At 44.8% G+C, this 18,528-nt stretch overlaps 1 protein-coding gene across 3 annotated transcripts; it reads left to right on the plus strand.

The window, feature by feature from the left end:
* The first annotated feature begins 401 nt into the window (after window positions 1–401).
* On the plus strand, window positions 402–18,069 carry LOC133107778 (RAS guanyl-releasing protein 1-like). 3 transcript variants are annotated; one of them, XM_061216956.1, is made up of 18 exons: window positions 402–1,093; window positions 5,776–5,948; window positions 6,465–6,570; window positions 6,994–7,053; window positions 7,688–7,819; window positions 8,397–8,538; window positions 9,566–9,739; window positions 9,856–9,972; window positions 11,994–12,269; window positions 12,650–12,730; window positions 13,049–13,153; window positions 13,477–13,586; window positions 14,347–14,491; window positions 14,799–14,835; window positions 16,139–16,270; window positions 16,793–16,992; window positions 17,291–17,421; window positions 17,495–18,069. In XM_061216956.1, the coding sequence occupies exons 1-18, from the start codon at window positions 1,071–1,073 to the stop codon at window positions 17,529–17,531; spliced, it is 2,181 nt and encodes a 726-aa protein (XP_061072940.1). In that variant the 5' UTR covers window positions 402–1,070; the 3' UTR covers window positions 17,532–18,069. The 3 variants fall into 3 exon arrangements, with proteins under 3 accessions (XP_061072940.1, XP_061072939.1, XP_061072941.1); XM_061216955.1 differs by having other exon boundaries at window positions 403–1,093; window positions 17,291–18,069; XM_061216957.1 differs by lacking the exons at window positions 402–1,093; window positions 5,776–5,948; window positions 6,465–6,570 and having other exon boundaries at window positions 7,000–7,053; window positions 7,639–7,819; window positions 17,291–18,069.
* The last annotated feature ends 459 nt before the right edge of the window (window positions 18,070–18,528 follow it).

The raw sequence follows: 18,528 nt of genomic DNA on the forward strand, positions 1-18,528 counted from the left end.
CGTATGCACACACATGCACACAAACACATGCGCACACACACACACATACACACGCACACACACACACTCACTCTCTCTCTCTCACTTCAGGGCTGTGGAGGAACAAGGGTGACTTTGAGTTCCACTGTCCAGCTGCATGGTCTGGTAGTGAAAACACACAGACACTACCTCACTGTGTGATGAGAAAGAAAGAAGGGAGAGAGAGAGAAAGGAGAAGAGATGAGAGAGAGCACGTGAAACCAAAGGGGAGGGAAGGTGAGGTGCCCTTTACAGTGGGAGAAACCAAAAGAAATTAGACATAATCTGTAATTACTTCTTCTCTCTCTTTTTCTCTCTTTCGCTCTCTCTTGTTCTCTCTCAGTCCAAACACTTCTCACCATCAGTGATAGGCGGTGATTCTCCATCAGCTCTCTCCACTCCACTGTCCTTTCTCTCACCCTCTCTCTCACACCCTCTCTCTCACACGCACACACACACACACACACAAACAATCACCCTCTCTCTCACACACACACACTCTCTCTCTCTCATACACTCACATACACACACAAACACTCAACCTCTCTCTCACACACACACACACTCACTGTCTCTCTCTCTCTCACACACACACACCCTCTCTCTCATACACTCACATATACAGTTCCCCTATCTCTTAGACCCAGTTCCTCTGTTGGAGAGAAGCCGACTTGAGGCTGGACTATTTAGACGCGGGTCTGTCTGTGTTTGTCTTTTACACACATACGGACGTACGCGCGCACGAGCGGTTAGATACAGTGCATTTATCTTTCTCCGTGGGACCTTGTGGTCGCAGAGTCTGCTGCAGTCCGGGTCTCTGTGTGGTGGGAGTTGGGGCTGGTGCTGAGCAAGCACAGCTCTCTTTCCGGCTCTCTGGCACTGAGTTTGCAGAGGAAGAGTTCTTCCGTCTCAGAACCTCCACTCCTGCTCCAGGGGTCCAGACCCAGGCATCGGGAGAAGTATGTGGGTGCGGGGGTCCTCCTCGACCCCCCAGTGAGCTTAGAGGAAGAGGAGGAAGAGGAGTAGTTTGTGTGGAAGACTGAAGTCTGGCCATGAACCGCAAGGAGACCAAGAGGTAGGGAGGAATCAGGCTAACGTGCTAACAGGTGCTGTCACCTGTTCAGGGTCACTTTGGAGTCGCTATTGTTTGTGTGTGTGTGTGTGTGTGTGTGTGTGTGTGTGTGTGAGTGAGCAAGTGTATCAGAGTGTATGTCTATGTATGTTTGTGTGAGAATATGCTTATGTGTGTGCATAAATGTATATGTGAGGGTGTGTGCATACATATGGTTGTGCGTATTTCCAAGTGTGTATGACTATGTTTGTGTGTATATTCTTTTGTGCCAGTGAGTGCCAATGTTCGCATGTGAGGGTGTATATATACATGCTTGTGTGTGTATGAGTAAGTGAGTGTGTGAGTGAGCGAGCGCATGTGTGTGTGCGTGCATGTGTGAGTGTGTGAATGCTTGCTCCCTACAGTACACCGCACTGCATAACGCAGTGTGTCCTTGTAGTTATCTCTTCACGCTTGCAGTTTGTGACGCGTTTCAGCAGAAAACTTTGGCCTCTTTTTCCTGTGAGCAAGTGGGCATAAACGGGGAGAGATGAGACTTAGGACCAGCACATGCATGGGTCCCTGTTTGTCTGCACACAAACGCAAATTACAGCTCTTCACTAAGGGCGTTAATGTCTTTTTCTGCTGGTAATGATGAGCATTTGTTCTCTTTTTTTGCCCTAGGGATGTGAATTTCAGAGACATCTTTAGTTCTTGGAAGGAATGTTTCTTATAAATTCGAAATCAGTGTTCTAGAATTCCATTTGAGAATTCAGTCATATTCTAGAATTTTACTGTTTTTTATTTTCACTTTATTAGCTATTTATTCTACTTATTTTATTTATTTATTTATTTCCTGCAAAAAAAAATGCAGAAAGAGAGAGAGGAGGAAAAAACACTATGAAGCCTTTGAGAGGGGGAATAAAACAGATCAGACAACATAGAAACAAAGGATAACAATAAAGGAGAACATTGAAAAAACAATCAGCCAAAATAAAAATGGAAAAAAGAAAAAGAAGTGTGGAAAGAGTGGCTTGTGTGCAGAACTGTGTAGGCATTTGGACATGCAGACGAACAGACAGATGGACAAGTGGGTAGATAGGCAAGATTGCTGACAGGGTGCCTTGACTGGGTAGTATGGAGGAGAGAAATACATAAATAAATAAAAAACAGTGGGGGAAAAAAGATTCCTTAAATACATTCCTATATACAGAAAAAAGGAAAATATGCATGATTGTGGATTGTGGATTCAGGGTGTGTGAGTATATGTTGATGAGTGTGGGGTTGGGGGATTAGTCAACAGGCAAATTAAATGATTTTAGGAAAGGACCTTAAATTTTTGCAAAGGGTTAATTATACGATGTATCTGCATGGTGCTTTCCAGAACATCACTCTCAAAAGAGAGCACCATCACCTGCATTATCCTCAATTCCTCATTGTGATTACCAGAAATATTAGTTGTGGAATGAGTTCCTCCTATGGAGTTTCATTTAAGTATACACTCATGGAACACTTCTGCTGTTCTGCTGCTGTAGCCTATCCACTGAGAGGTTTGACATGTTGTGTATTCAGAGATGCACTTCTGCATACCACTGTTGTAAGCTTTGACCAGTCTCACTCTTTTCCTCTGACCTCTCTCATTAACAGAACTGTTGCTCACTGGATGTTTTTTTGTTTTCCATGCCATTCTCTGCAAACTCTAGAGACTGTTGTGCATGAAAATCCCAGGAGACCCACAGTTCCTGAAATACCTCAAACCACCCTGTCTGGCACCAACAATCATGGTCAAAGTCACTTTCACATGTCTTTCATTCTGACATTTTGTCTGAAAAACGACTGAACCTCTTGACCACGTCTGCATGCTTTTATGCATTTATTTGCTGGCACACGATTGGCTGATTAAACATTTGCATTAACAAGCTGGTGTACAGGTCTACCTAATAAAGTAGTCACTGAGTGTATGTTCCATTTTCTGTTATCGTAAATTCTAATATTGTACCCATATGCACATGTGTTCCCTGTGATGTCCTATCCAGGCTAGTATTGTACTGGAACATTCCTGTACATTAAACATGTACTAGTACACACGGGCCAAGAGACGTAAGACTATATTCAAAGCATTACACATTCTGCAGTAATTTTCTTTTTTGATGCAAAGGAAAACATATTTGCACGTTCGCAAACGCCATTTTGTTCACCAGACATGTGTGTGATGTGTTTAACTGTAATATTTCAGAAGCAGATAATACACGGTAATGTGAAAAGGACTCATCTATGCATTTTAAGTTGAGAAGTCAGGCAGAACAGAGCCATCAGAAAGGCTTGATCGGGTGACACTCACTTCTCTCTGAGCTTTTCTGATACACTGTGTTTACAATCTGAACCACCTTATCAGATTCCTTGGAAGTGAGTGCGGGGTTAAGGTGGTCCGGGTAATGATATAATCAGGCTGTTTAAGGTGGACTGAGGGAGATAAATACCATTTATTTCATTTATTGAAATTGCAAAATGGGATGGCCATGGTGCAGGGCTGAGCTGGATGTGATGTGTGCATGCGTGCGTGTGTGTGTGTTTGCGTGTGTGTATGCATGTGTGTAGTCTGTGTGTGTGTGTGCATGTGTGTTGTTTGTGTGTGTGTGTGTGTGTGTGTGTGTGTGTGTGCGTGCACATGTGTGCATGCATGTGTGTGTGTCTGTGTGTGTGCATGTGTGTGGGGGTCTGTGCACACCCTGTTCTCAGTATTTTGAGTTCAAAGGAAATGATAATGGAATAAGAAATGACAGGTACAGACTGAGAGGGAGTGGCTGCCAAGAGTTCCCACATGACCATAATTATATTATGTGCAGTTGCGAAATGCAAACCAAGAATTCCATTGTACATAGTACATAGTATATGAATCTTGACTATGCTCGAAAAAATTAAGGGAACACTTAAGGGACACATCAGATCTTGATGAACGATTTATTCAAGTTAAAAATTGTAACTGATGTACATTGTGTAATTTGTTGAGAACAGAATGACGTAACAACGGTCAAAGGAAACCAAAATCATCAACCTATTGAGGGCTGGATTCAAAATCACAGCGAAATCTAAGTAAAAAATTGAAATCACGGGCTGATCCAACTGAATTTTATCACGGCAACTCATAATGTGACTCAGTAGTGTGTATGGCCCCCGCGTGCCTGTACGCACTCCCGACAACATCTGGGCATGCTCCTGATGAGTCGGCGGATGGTGTCCTGGGGGATCTCCTCCCACACCTGGATCAGGGCATCAGTGAGCTCCTGGACAGTTGGATGCACTGATACATAACGTCCCATGGGTAATCAATTGGATTTAGGTCAGGGGAACGTGAGGGCCAGTCAATGGCATCAATACCTTCCTCATCCAGGAACTGCCTACACACTCTGGCCACATGAGGCCGGGCATTGTCCTGCACCAGGAGGAACCCAGAGCCCACTGCACCAGCGTAAGGTCTGACATTATCGGTCTGAGGATTCATCTCAGTACCTAACAGCATTCAGGGTACCGTTGAATATGACATGGAGGTCTGTGCGGCCCTCCAAGGATATGCCTCCCCAGACCATCACTGACCCACCGCCAAACCGGTCATGCTGGATGATGTTACAGGCAGCATAACCTTCACCACGGTGTCTCCATACTCGTTCATGCCTGTCACATGTGCTCAGTGTGAACCTGCTCTCATCTGTTAAGAGAACAGGGAGCCAATGGCAGACCTGCCGATTGTGGTGGTCTCTCATGAATGCCAATCGAGCTGCAGTGTTTGGCTATGAACACAGGTCCCACTAGAGGACGTCGGGCCCTCATGCCACCCTCATGGCGCCTGTTTCTGACAGTAGCCTGCTGGGGGTCATTTTGTAGGGCTCTGGCAGTGCTCCTCCTGTTCCTTCTCGCACAAAGGAGCAGCACTTCTATGGCCCTGTTCAGCTGTCCTTGTGTAACGGCTGGTCTCCTGGTATCTCCTCCATGCTCTTAAGACTTGTGCTGGGAGACACAGCAAACCTTCTTGCGACCGCAAGAAGCTGTACTACCTGTGCAACCTGATTGGGCTGCCTCATGCCACCAGTAGTGACAAGGACACTAGCAGAACACACAACTACAGAAGAATCAGTCAGGATGGCTAAGGAGAGATCAATTGTGTGTGGCCAATACTGTGCAATAAAAGTATAACAGTTTAATATCATTTGAAATGAAATTACATCATCTGTTAAGCAATATTTGTGACAGTGTTATGTCAGCCTTATGACGAGGGGTTCAAGAAAAGTGTTATCGATTAATCAAGTTGAAGAATAGTCAAGTGTAATACGTGAAGTGTTACTTCCTGAATGGAAGGCTACATAATGTGCTCTTGGCTAAGCATTGGGTAGCTTGCTGCTTGTAAAATGAATCAACAGAGAGACAGAGAGACAGAAAAAGAAAGTGCAGAAGATCACAAGTTAAAAAGACAAGTACAGAGAAACTGTAAGAACGAATGTGAGGGGGAAGTGTTGGGCTGAGACACCTGTCATTCAAAGAACATTCCAGAACTCTCCAGAACTTCAAATTCAAATTCAAATTCAAATTAAATTGTAATTAACTAAAATACATTGGTACTGCAAATATTGCCTAAGCGTACACATAGAAACAGAAAGAAGAATAATTATATTTTTCCTGTTCCTCTCTCTGTCTCTCTCTCTGGACCTCAGGAAGTCTCGGCAGGGCAGCCTGGGGGGCGTGGGGGGCCAGCGGGCAGGGCAGCGGAGGATGACCTGTCCAAGCCCACAGGAGATCAGCCAGGCCCTGCAGAGCCCATGTCCCACCCCCCCATCCCACGGCCTCAGCCTGGAGGAGCTCATACAGCGCTGTCTGCACAGCTTCGGTGAGAGGGAGGGTGTGTGTGTGTATGTGTGTGTGTTTGTAGTTCTAGTTTGTGTTGTTTTGGTCTGTGTTTAGTTTATGTGGTTCCAGGCTGTGTTTAGTTTATGTGGTTTTGAGCTGTGTTTAGTTTAGGTGGTTCTGGGCTGTGTTTGGATTGTGTGGTTTGAGGCTGTGTTTAATTTGTGCGGTTTTGGGTTGTGTTTAGTTTGTGTGGTCTGGGGCTGTGTTTAGTTGCATGGTTCTGGGCTGTGTTTGGTTTGTCTGGTTTTGGGCTCTGTTTGGTTTGTGTCGTTTTGGGCTGTGTTTAGTTTGCATGGTTTTGGGCTGTGTTTAGTTTGTGTGGTTTTGGGCTGTGTTTAGTTTGTGTGGTTTGGGGCTGTGTTTAGTCTGTGTGGTTTGGGGCTGTGTTTAGTCTGTGTGGTTTGGGGCTGTGTTTAGTTTGTGTGGTTTTGGGCTGTGTTTAGTTTGTGTGCTTTTGGGCTGTGTTTAGTTTGTATGGTTCTGTTTTGTGCTTCAGACTCAGAGGGGAAGCTGGGCAGAGGGGCGCCTCTTGTCAACATGACCCTGATGATGCACAGCTGGGTGGTCTCCTCCCATACCTTCGCTCGCAAGCTTCTCTCACTATATCCTTCTCACACTCCACCCCCAGCACTGCAAAAGGGTCCAGTCAAGAGCCTGTCTGCCCTCCTCTAAGCTCGACCCCGAGTACTGCAGTCATGTCATATGGATACAAGCCGTAATCAGCTTTGAGGGAGGGGGGGTGTGGTTGGACGTGTCAATTCCCATTTTAAGTCAATCAGTTCAGGAAATTTACTGCAAACCGAGTAAAATTGCTGAGAGCTTAATTCGGATTCATTTTCATCTCTTATTGAAAGAGGTGGGCCCTCAGTCCGGTGTGAGTGTTGATGTTTTGTCTGGTACAGTGTGTTCAGAGTGTGATGGGTAAACATAGGCTTTGGCGACCGAGCGAAGCATGTACACATACGTTTGTGTGATGGCGATGTGGTGATCACCTTGAACACGCTGTCCCTCCTTGACTTCCCCACCTATAAGGACTGCCCTGAGGAGAGGAGGGCACAGCGGACTCAGATTAGCCACTTCATCAGGTACCAGCGTCTCTCCACCCTGCTGAAAAAAAACTGCTAAAGCTAGGTTTTGAAACAGCTGGTAGCAAGTTGACCAATTCAGACTGGCTCCCTGTTCAACATTGTTTAGATGGTTTTCCAGTTCAGACCAGCCCCCAGCTTAACATAGTTTAACCAGTTTAAGCAAAGTTTTGACAGCTTGTAGTTAGTTTGACAGCTGGTAGCTAGTTGACCAGCTCATATCCAGTTAGACTAGCTTTATGACTAGCTGGATTATCTTCTAAAAAATATATTTCAATGGAACTGTGGTATTTGGAGTGTGGCGATTACTTCCAGTGACCACAGTTGTCACTAAATCCACCAAAACTTAAAAATGAGAATGAAATGTAAAATTAAAAAGGAAAGTGTTCAGGAAAAGTAATCAATCAAGTTATTGCATGTTTTAGTTTATGAACACATTTAGGAACAAGGCCTCCATACTCCATACAAAATCACAAGATTTTCACTTCTCAGGGTTTCCTGTGGAAATAACCACTATGACCATGCACTTTCACACCTCACAAACATTAACTTCTGTAATTCATTTCACACACCATATATGGGCAGGAGGTGGGGCATCATCACCCTGGCAACCATCTCCACTGTTCCCAACCAGGCATTGGGTGAACAAGTTCCCAGCAGCCTTTGAGGCAGACCCCCTGCTGGAGCAGGAAATGGGAGATCTGTGGAGTCTGGTCGACACAGATGGGGAGGAGTCCCACTGCCATTTGATTGACACCTCTTACCTGTGAGTGACTCAGAGTGAAAATGGGATTGGCCAGGTGATAGTAGCCACTCCCAGGTTGTGATGGAGATGGCCATTGCCTTGGTTTGTGACAGGAGTTACCCTGTCAGAAATAAAGTGCTACAGGTACATTTTGTTCTTCAAGGAACACATTTCTTAAATGTACCATGAAAGTACAGTAATGTACTCTTTGGGTACAAATGAATATGTTTTCTAAGAAAAAAAGGTACAAATTAGTTATATATTGTTGGCTAGGGGTATGGTTTTATGTAGCTATAGGGTACGGCCCCAGCAACAAGCATTTGTACCTTATTAGGAACTTTTTGTACCTTTATTTCTGAGAATGTGCCTGTGGGTAAAACAGAACGATATGATATAATTGCACTTCCTGACTAGATCAGGCCCATCAGCCCATCGAGGACATAACACAATAATACATAATGTGATATCTAAACACGAATAGATGTTTAAAACTCTTCCAAGAACTTGATCAAATAAATGTTTGATTGCATCACTGGCGCCTTATCTTTTCCTGTTCCTCAATTTCCAACAATAACTACCACTTCCGCCAAATCTCCAGTAACCTCCCACCAACCCCCCTGCAAGTTCCCTCCCCCACGGTGAAGAAGAGGAAGGTGTCCCTCCTCTTCGACCACATGGAGCCAGACCAGATGGCCCAACACCTCAGCCACCTGGAGTTCAAGATCTTCTGCCAGGTCTCAGTAAGTGTTGCCCTGCCATCTCAAGAAGATCAGCTTCAGCTACAAATGATCTATTCAATTCTAAATGTATTTTTGTTTCATGTGTCTGTATGGATTCATTGCAAACTGTGCAATATCGGATATTTTAGGTTTGTGTACTGTGAGAATATGTTCCAATATTTTTTGAATGCCGCTGTCAGTCAAGGCCCTAATTGTCCCAAATGGACATATGGCACCCCTGTCCATGGACATAACATTTGCACTGGGGCCTGTTTCACAAAGCAGTGTTAAGTTACTGATTTAGCTGGATAACTTCTCTGAGTAACCCCTGGAACCTTCTCAAATCTGGAACATGGACTGAATTAAAAATAGCTATTTTGGGCTTTACTCAGCACAGTTATCCAGCAAGCTAAGTAATCCTGTGCTGTGATACAGGTGTTGATCTCTGTGTCTCTCAGTACCTGGATTACCACAGCTACGTGGTACAGGGCTCAGTGAGGTGTTGATCTCTATGTCTCCCTGGGTCTCTCAGTACCTGGATTTCCACAGCTACGTGGTACAGGGCTCAGTGAGGTGTTGATCTCTATGTCTCCCTGGGTCTCTCAGTACCTGGATTTCCACAGCTACGTGGTACAGGGCTCAGTGAGGTGTTGATCTCTATGTCTCCCTGGGTCTCTCAGTACCTGGATTACCACAGCTACATGGTACAGGGCTCAGTGCGGTGTTGATCTCTATGTCTCCCTGGGTCTCTCAGTACCTGGATTACCACAGCTACGTGGTACAGGGCTCAGTGAGGTGTTGATCTCTGTGTCTCTCTGGGTCTCTCAGTACCTGGATTACCACAGCTTCGTGGTACGGGGCTCAGTGAGGTGTTGATCTCTGTGTCTCTCTGGGTCTCTCAGTACCTGGATTTCCACAGCTACGTGGTACAGGGCTCAGTGCGGTGTCGATCTCTATGTCTCTGGGTCTCTCAGTACCTGGATTACCACAGCTACGTGGTACAGGGCTCAGTGAGGTGTTGATCTCTGTGTCTCTCTGGGTCTCTCAGTACCTGGATTACCACAGCTACGTGGTACGGGGCTCAGTGAGGGATAACTCGGCCCTGGAGCGCTCGGTCATGCTGTGTAACGGTGTGTCCCAGTGGGTCCAGCTCATGATCCTCAGCAGACACACCGCCCGGCAGAGGGCCCAGGTCTTCACCAAGTTCATCCATGTGGCGCAGGTAACACACACACGCACACACACATGTACACTCACACATACACACATACACACTCACAGACACACACACACATGCACTCTCTCTCTTTCTCTTTCCCTCCTCCTCTCTCTGAGCAGGAGCTGCGCTCTCTGCAGAACTTTAACACCCTCATGGCTGTGATAGGAGGTCTCTGCCATAGCTGCATCTCTCGCCTCAAAGACACGGCCAGCCTGCTGCCTCAGGACGTCACCAAGGTCAGTCTCCAAGATCAAACACAAAGGTCAGACACCAATGTCAGTCTCCAAGGTCAAACACAAAGGTCAGACACCAATGTCAGTCTCTAAGGTGAAACACCAAGGTCAGACATCAAGATCTGTCTCCAAGGTCAAATGCCAAGGTCAATCCCCAAGGTCAGACATCAAGGTCAGTCAGCAAGGTCATTCTCTAAGGCCAATCATAAAGGTCAGACACCAGGGTCAAACAAGGTCAGGCTGGAGCGCAGATGCAATAGGATATCTGTGTTCTTCACTGGACTAAATCAAAAAGCGGGCAGCCTTGTGGCTAAGGGTTTTAACTGGTGGTTCAAGCGGCCACAATACAATCAGTGCAGCTGTTGGGCCCTTAATCCCATATTGCTTTGGGGGATTTGTCCCTCCTTAGTCTAATTGTAAGTCACTTTGGGTAAACAATAACTAACTTAATAAAAAACTATAAAACTATCAAATACAAACTATTAAATATTAATTTGATGCTAAACCAGAAAGTGAAGATAAATGACCCTGGGCGCTTTCTAGTACTGTACTTATTCCATTTAGAGCAAGACTGGGCTGACTCCCAACTGTTCCCAACTGCCATCCAGCTTAGATGGCTTGAGCAGGTTGTTTTTGTTACCGCAAGATCGTGTGCCACACCTAAAAAACTGAACCTAACTGGGCCATACTTTTACGGCTGACCCTGTCAAACCTGTTTGCCTCTGCATCAGTCTGTATATTTATTTACATTGCATTATACTACATTAAAATAACATACATGCGTATCTAAAGCCATGCACATGAGGGTTACTCTCAGCAATACAAACATTGTATTTGTATTGTAATTAACTAAAATAGCCTACCACTGGACAGATAGCACAGCTATGCATAAAACATTATTAAAAAAGGAAATGCAGGGAGGCGGATGGATATATGGGGCAGTCTGTAGCATAGGAGCTAAAGTACATGACTGGGACCTGGGAAGTTGCTGGTTCAAGCCCCAGCGTAGCCACAATGACAGCACAGCAACGGCCCAACAGCCTTTGAGCAAGGCCCATTGCTCCAGGAGGGATTGGTTCCTGCTTAGTCTAATCAACTGTAAGTTGTTTAGGACAAAAGCATCAAATTTATATTAGAAAGGATATATAAAGTAGGTCAGGTCCATGGTGCAGTCTAAAGAGTCATAGAAGGAGTGTAACCAACGGTCGACGATTAATAGAAGTGTGTTGTTGTTGTTATTGTGGCTGTGGTTTTTCAACCGAGGGTTGAGAACCTCAAATGAGCTTGTAAAAGTTTTATTTGCATGTGTGTTTGTATTGCCTCTGGGTGAATTGTTGCGCTAAGCCAGTCAGGAATCTTGATGTTAAACGGTATGTATTGTCACTGTGCAGTGATATATTAAGGCTCGCCTTTTGAGAGCCGCAGGGTGTCGCAACTAGGGCCCTTTATCATGAAACTGCACCGAGTAAAACCTGGAACCCTCCCAAATCTGGAACAAGCAGCTGGTCCCTTGAGCAATGCCCTTAATCGCGCATTGCTCCAGGGGGGACAGTCCCCTGCTTAGTCTAATCAACTGTAAGTCACTTTGGATAAAAGCCTCAGCTAAGTAACTGTAATGTAATGTAATGACGAAAACAGGCCATTTAGCTCAACTTGGCTGTATTTAGCAATGTACAGACATCTGAGGATAAATTGACACTATAAAACCATCAACAAACAATGAAAATGATCAAACGATAAAATAATAAAACATCAAGCAATCAATAAAATTATTTAGCTGATACTCTTATCTAAAGTAACTGACAGTTGATTAGGCAGGAGACAATTCCCCCTGGATCAATGCAGGGTTAAGGGCCTTGGGCAAGGGCCCAACAGCTGTGCAGATCTTATCATGGCTACACCAGGGCTTGAACCACCAACCTTCCAGATGCCAGTCATGTACCTTAGCCATTAAGCTACACATGTTATCATGTACTTACGTCATTTATTTGTGTCTGGCTGGCAAAACCTGGTCCCCCCCACAGGCGCTGAGCGAGCTGACGGACCTGCTGTCCTCTCGCGGTAACTACAGGGCATACCGGCGCGTGTACAGGGACTGCTCTGGGTTCAAGTTGCCCATCCTGGGGGTGCACCTCAAGGACCTGATGTCCCTGAACGAGGCCCTGCCGGACTACCTGCAGGGGGACAAGATCAACCTGGGCAAGCTGCAGCACCTGTACAGCAACATCGCCGACCTGCTGGCCGTGCACGAGAGCGCGCCCCCCTTCCAGGCCAATAAGGACCTGCTGCACCTGCTTACTGTGAGGAGGGGGGGAGGTAACCTGTAAATGTTCTCTGTGAAACAGGAGACGCGTGTTGTTTCGCATTATGCTCGAACAGAGTTTCTCTTAACTTTTCATTTTAACACTAAGAATTTTGCTGCAACGAGGAATACTGTAGCGGCCTGTAGTGTAGTGGTAAAGGTAAATGACTGGGACACGCAAGGTCAGTGGTTCTAATCCTTGGGCCCTTGAGCAAGGCCCTTAATCCTGTATTGCGCCAGGGGAGGATTGTCTCCTGCTTAGTCTAATCAACTGTACGTCGCTCTGGATAAGAGCGTCTGCCAAATGCCAATAATGCAATGTAATGTATACAAATTGTGTGACCTCCTTTGTCCTTTGCCACCCCACCCCCCCAACAGCTGTCTCTGGACCTGTACTACACCGAGGATGAGATTTACAACCTCTCCTATGCCAAGGAGCCCAGAAATCCGAAAATCCAGGTGTGTATCATGTGGAAACATTAGGGTAACACTACTTAATTTGTTGTGGAGGAGGCATCCATTTTCTCTTGATGAAATTAATTTATTAATTCAAGACTCCCGTTACCACCAAAAACATATAAAGCCATTTTTAAAAGGTTAGTGATCAGCAGGAATTTTACAGGTGTCCAATTCCGATTAAAGTATTTGGCATAATTAAAGCTGGAAATGTCCATCATGTTATTACAAAAATAATTTGTTGAATGGCAAGGAAATGGTATGATACTATTGGATCCTACATATGCTAGTACAGCCAACCTCCTCTCTCTGAACTTGCAGCCCACTACCCTGGTTAAGCCCCCCGTGGTAGGAGAGTGGGGGTCAGGGGTCACGCCCAGACTGGACCCTGAAACCATCTCCACGCACGTCAAACTGATGGTGGACGTGAGTATCAGAGTAACTAGCCTTGTTGTGTGAAACTGTAAAACCTGTAACACTGTTTATAACATCAGAGCGTGATAATGTGCATTATACACAGAATAAATCATAGTAGTGCTTGTGGTTGATAGTACCACTCATGGTTGGGGGTCAATCTAATTTCAATGCAGTCAGTCCAAAACATTGACGGACATTCTGTTCATTAATTCAGAAAATACCAATGATGTTCTTTGGTGATTGATGTATAAATGACTGCAATGTTCTGGTGTAACTCCAGATAGCTTCAGTGCTCAAGAACATACTCATGTGGTTGCACCTTTCCATTTCAGTCCATAATGAAGAACTATGACTTGAACCAGGATGGATATATTTCGTTAGAGGACTTTGAGAACATCGTTTCAAACTTCCCCTTCTCTTTCTGCACACACGAGAGAGACAGGTGAGAGAGAGAGTTGCAGACAGACAAGACAGATAGGAAATTAGCTGCTTAACTAATGATCTCAGACAAGGCAAAAGCATATTATGAAAAGGCGCTCACTTATTTTCCTTTAGTATGTGTTTTTTTCCCACTGTTTGTGGGCAAAGAGAGAAAAAATGCATCATTGGAGACGATAAGTTTCAGTAAGCTGAACATGATGTTTCAGAGTAAAGTCTATTTTCATTCCTTACTGTAGATTTCAGCACTTAAGACTTTTATCCAGCGAGGCTAGCACAGAATACATGTGTGCATACAATCTTTTTATACAACTTAGTTGTTACTGGAGCAAGTCAGGATGAGTACTTGTTCAGTTCAGAATCAAACTCACACCCTGCTGAAAAAAACTGCCCAGCTACCAGGTTTACCAGCTACCAGTTCAGACCAGCTACCAGCACTAGTTGGCTGACTAGCCTATACCCAGCTAGACCAGCTTATGACCGCTTGACCGGTTCAATTTTCAAGCTGGCCAAGCTGGCATAGCTTACAGCAGGGCAGCCTTTCATTTTAGCTTGGATGAGGTTTTGTAGTAAAATAAGGACAGAGAACAACATACAATTCTCCTTTAATGGTAGGGACTGTCTGGCAGTAAAGAGCTGGAGGGGCATTACTGACATAAGGACAATAGGACAGAAAGTGGATGTGGACAGTGTCAGGATGCACTATGACTCATCATTTTCTCCTTACATGGTTATCCTTCTGACTCTGCTCCTCTCTCGTACAGGGAAGGGGAGATCAGCCGGGAAGAGATCACCTCCTACTTCATGAGGGGGATGTCGGTTTGCGCCAAGCTGGGCTTCAGCTTCTTGCACGACTTCCACGAGATCACCTACAAGAGGCCCACTTTCTGCGACACCTGTGGAGGCTTTGTGAGTGCTCGGTATTACATTAAATTAGTTATTTGGCCAAGTCGATTTACAGTCGATTTGACTAAGCAGGGCCAACCCCCCCGGAGTGAAGGGCCTTGCTTAAGGACCTTGCTTAAGGGCCCACATCTGCATGGATTTTATTGTGCTTATACTGGGATTGGAACCACCAACGTTCTGGGTCCCAGACAAGCAACTTCGGCACCAGACTATATGCTGTACCTCATATGGTTCTGATATCCTCCATCTCTCTAAATGGTCTATTCTAATGTACCTTCTTACCTGAATAACATTATCTGCTCTCTTCCAGCTGTGGGGGGTTATTAAACAGGGTTACCGGTGCAGAGGTAAGACACCCACCTCTGAAATACAGCCCCATAACCATAGGTGGCAACTCCAGGTTCAGAGAGTGAAAGTCCTCCCTGGTATTTTCTTCCAATCACCTTGATTTGTTAAATGGCAAAAATCTTCAGCCAGGAGGTAGAACTAAAGGCCAGTTCATAGTTTGGTGATGTATGATCAGATGGTGTTACCAACATTCCATTATCGTTCGACTTTTGAGCGCTGTCATTCATAAAAAGTACAAACTCAGAACACATCGGCAAAGCAGAGACATAGCAAGCTCAAGACATGGAGGCTAGGTGGTGACACATTGTTAAAGATAATTACAGATGAGAACAAGGTTGTCATGACGATTGAGCCAGTGATGGGGTCAAAGTTCAAACAATTTATGTCTAGACATCAAATCGTCCATCATTCTTGTGTAAACTAAAAGTTGTTGCCACCAACCATCAAATGTGGTAATCGCTGGTGGCAACGATCATACATAAACTGGCCTTAATTAGTGAAATCTGGCCTTAATTAGTGAAATCAGGTGACTGAGTTCATGGGTGGAAAAAACACACGGCCGGACTTTCTGACCCCAGGACCAATATCCAGGTGGCTTTCAAATCCCATGGCTAGCTTCATGAGCAAATATGTTTTCTGTGGCCCACAGTGGTGATGCCACTGGGCCCAACACTTATTTTAGCTTGATGGCTTCAAATATGGAAATGACAATATATTTGCAATGTGTTCATGTGTGACAATATATTTGTTAACATATTTATAATGTGCATGTAATGAAAGGTACAATAGGTGAGATGTTTGTGTTAAAACATTGTTGCATTGTTGACTCACCCTCTGCCTGTGTTTATCGTCCTTAAATTCGGGTTTCAAAATATGCAGTTGACAGGCCGGCAAAACATTGTATAGCTGTACAATAATTCAAGCTCATTGGTTGAAAATTGGTTCTAATTGCCACAGCCAAGTGCGTTTCAATGTGCGTTCACAGACAAGGGGTGGGATAAATAGCGTTGTGGTTTGAGCATGTTTGTTGCTGCAATTCCTCTCTTGACTGTTAAAAGTCAGAAATTACCTTTTGTAGCTTTCAGTATGCTATGCTTTATTACCAATTACAAGTAACTCTGTAAATGGTGCAAGAACAAAAGAATATATATATATATATATATATAATGTAACAGTATTAGTACAATGTGTTCAAGCAAAAAAAAACTACCTGGGGGTATATCACAAAGTAGGATTACTGGGTTAGCTGGATAAGTTCAGAGAGTAAAACATGGATCATGGATCTATCTCCCTCTCTTTCAGACTGTGGAATAAACTGTCACAGACACTGTAAGGACCAAGTTGGGCTCGAGTGTAAAAAGAGGTTTAAGGTTTCTGGAGTTTCCTGTCCTGGCACCCCAATCCCCAACATCAGGCACAAGGGGAACAGCTCCAGTGAGTTACCATGGTCACCACCCAACCATAAAAATGTAAAACAACAGTTTGTTGCAGTTGCACACCGTTGCAGTTGCCAAAAGCCATGTTTGGCCGGCTCTTGTGGAGGGGCATAATTGGCTCGCTGCTCCAGAGAAGACGGCTTGAAGAAGGCGTGTTGCTCTCCTTCAGGCCGCCGAGGGACTGGGTGTGGGCGGTGTACCTAACACTAACTCTAATTGGATTAGATGGGGTACAATTGGCTACCAAATTGGGAGAAAAAAGAGAAAATTCCAATTTTTTAATTTTATTTTTTTTAATGTAAAACAAGGAACTCTATTGAATGTACTGTACGTGTGCACACTGTAATGTCAGACACAGATCAAATATAAATGCGTATTTGTAGTTCAATTTCTATTTGAAAATGTATGTAAATTATTGTTATGTTCTGTATTTGCCCAGGTCTGATCAGACAGTAGGTATCCATGTGAGCTGGCCTGCATGGCCTGTCATCCTGTACAACTTGTGTTTGTTTCTAAACAGGCTCTGAAGAGGACACCTTTGTCTTTCCTCGCGGTGAGGAAACGGAACAGGTTGAGGACCTCTCTGCCCCCTGGGATGATGGAAAGGGGAGTTCCCGGATTTCACACCGGTCCACTCAGACAGACCCGGGTGTCTGGACCCCAGGACCAGTGGAAAGAAGAGAAGGGAATCCACACAACTCAACATCCCCTCTAGAGAAGGTACCTGATATCTATAAGTGCCTCCTAGCAACTGGGTCTCTGATCTCTGCACAGTAATAAAACATCACCATCACAGGAATTTTGAATCAGTGTTTCCCGAACTGCTGTTAGATGGATTGAGGTGGTTTCTAAGATGCAAATGACCAAATATTGATACGTTTTCCTACTGACATTCACAACAGTCAAACTGTTGCATCTCTCATGGTTTATAGGTACTTGTTTTTGTCAATTTTCTGTTTGAAAAATTGTTTATATAAAGTTTTTTTTCCTCCCCTCCCATCCCCCGCCCTGTGACTAGGACGAAGCAGCACCGTGTGAAGCAGCGCCGTGCCCTCCCCTGCCTGCAGGGCCGGAGAAGGTTCCGGAAACAGAGAACCGGAGAGCACAGGTGACCTCAGCAGCAGATCTGGAGGAGGAGATGGGAGAGCTACAGCTGCAGGAAGGGCAGAGAGAAGAGCCAGATTAAACACACACACACACACACACACACACACCCATACGCACAGCTGCAGGAAGGGCAGAGAGAAGAGCCAGATTAAACACACACACACACACACACATATGCACAGCTGCAGGAAAACCAGAGGGAAGAGCCAGATTAAACACACACACACACACACACACACACACACACACACATACGCACAGCTGCAGGAAAACCAGAAAGAAGAGCCAGATTAAATCTCACACACACACACACAGACACACACACACACAGCTGCAGGAAGACCAGAGAGGAGCCAGATTAAATCTCACACGCAGACACACATATACACACACACACGTCTGCAGAGTTGCGTGACTCAAAAACGGAAAACGATTAAGTTCTGTAATGAGTATCAAAGTCAAATCTCTAAATCATCTCAATTATCATCTCATCTCATGCTCTGGTGTCATGTACACTGTAAATTGTGCTTCATGTTTTAAAATAAGTTTTTTGACAAAGAGCAGTTGCCATAGATCATATTTATTTAGTGTCTATCAATTACTCTTCAAAACAATCTATTTTGTGAAAAATTATTTTGAGCCTTATGGCTACTGTTGTGTACATTGTTTTATTAAAACAATTCAATTTGTCTTGTTGATGGCTGTGATCATTATAAACAACTGTTAGGCAAGCTTTAAAAGCATGTACCAAGAGTCATTGTGTATGGGGGCGACATGGCTCAGACAGTAAGAGCAGTCATCTGGTAGTCGGAGGTTTGCCGGTTGCCGGTTGCATTCCCCGCCCGGCTGTGTTGAAGTGTCCCTGAGCAAGACACCTAACCCCCAAATGCTCCTGACGAGCTGGTTGGCGCCTTGCATGGCAGCCAATCGCCGTTGGTGTGTGAGTGTGTGTATGAATGGGTGAATGGAGAAGCATCAATTGTACAGCGCTTTGGATAAAGGCGCGATATAAATGCCTGCCATTTACCATTTACCTTAAATGACAAGCTTGCATAGCAGCAATCTCAATCTCAGTTCCTGGTGGGCCATCATGTATGTGGGATTTTGTGGTGTCCTTCCAATCAGCAGGCAGTTTAGACCTTGGAAACA

Source organism: Conger conger, chromosome 13 (assembly GCF_963514075.1).
Source record: "Conger conger chromosome 13, fConCon1.1, whole genome shotgun sequence".
NCBI classification, from domain to species: domain Eukaryota; kingdom Metazoa; phylum Chordata; class Actinopteri; order Anguilliformes; family Congridae; genus Conger; species Conger conger.

What these genes read in the sequence shown, in the direction of transcription:
- LOC133107778 (XM_061216956.1), top strand. Translation starts at nt 1,071, where the DNA reads ATGAACCGCAAGGAGACCAAGAG. An exon ending in TGCCTCAGGACGTCACCAAG is followed by an intron (nt 9,973 to 11,993) that starts GTCAGTCTCCAA and finishes TCCCCCCCACAG; the next exon opens with GCGCTGAGCGAGCTGACGGA. An exon ending in ACGTCAAACTGATGGTGGAC is followed by an intron (nt 13,154 to 13,476) that starts GTGAGTATCAGA and finishes TTTCCATTTCAG; the next exon opens with TCCATAATGAAGAACTATGA.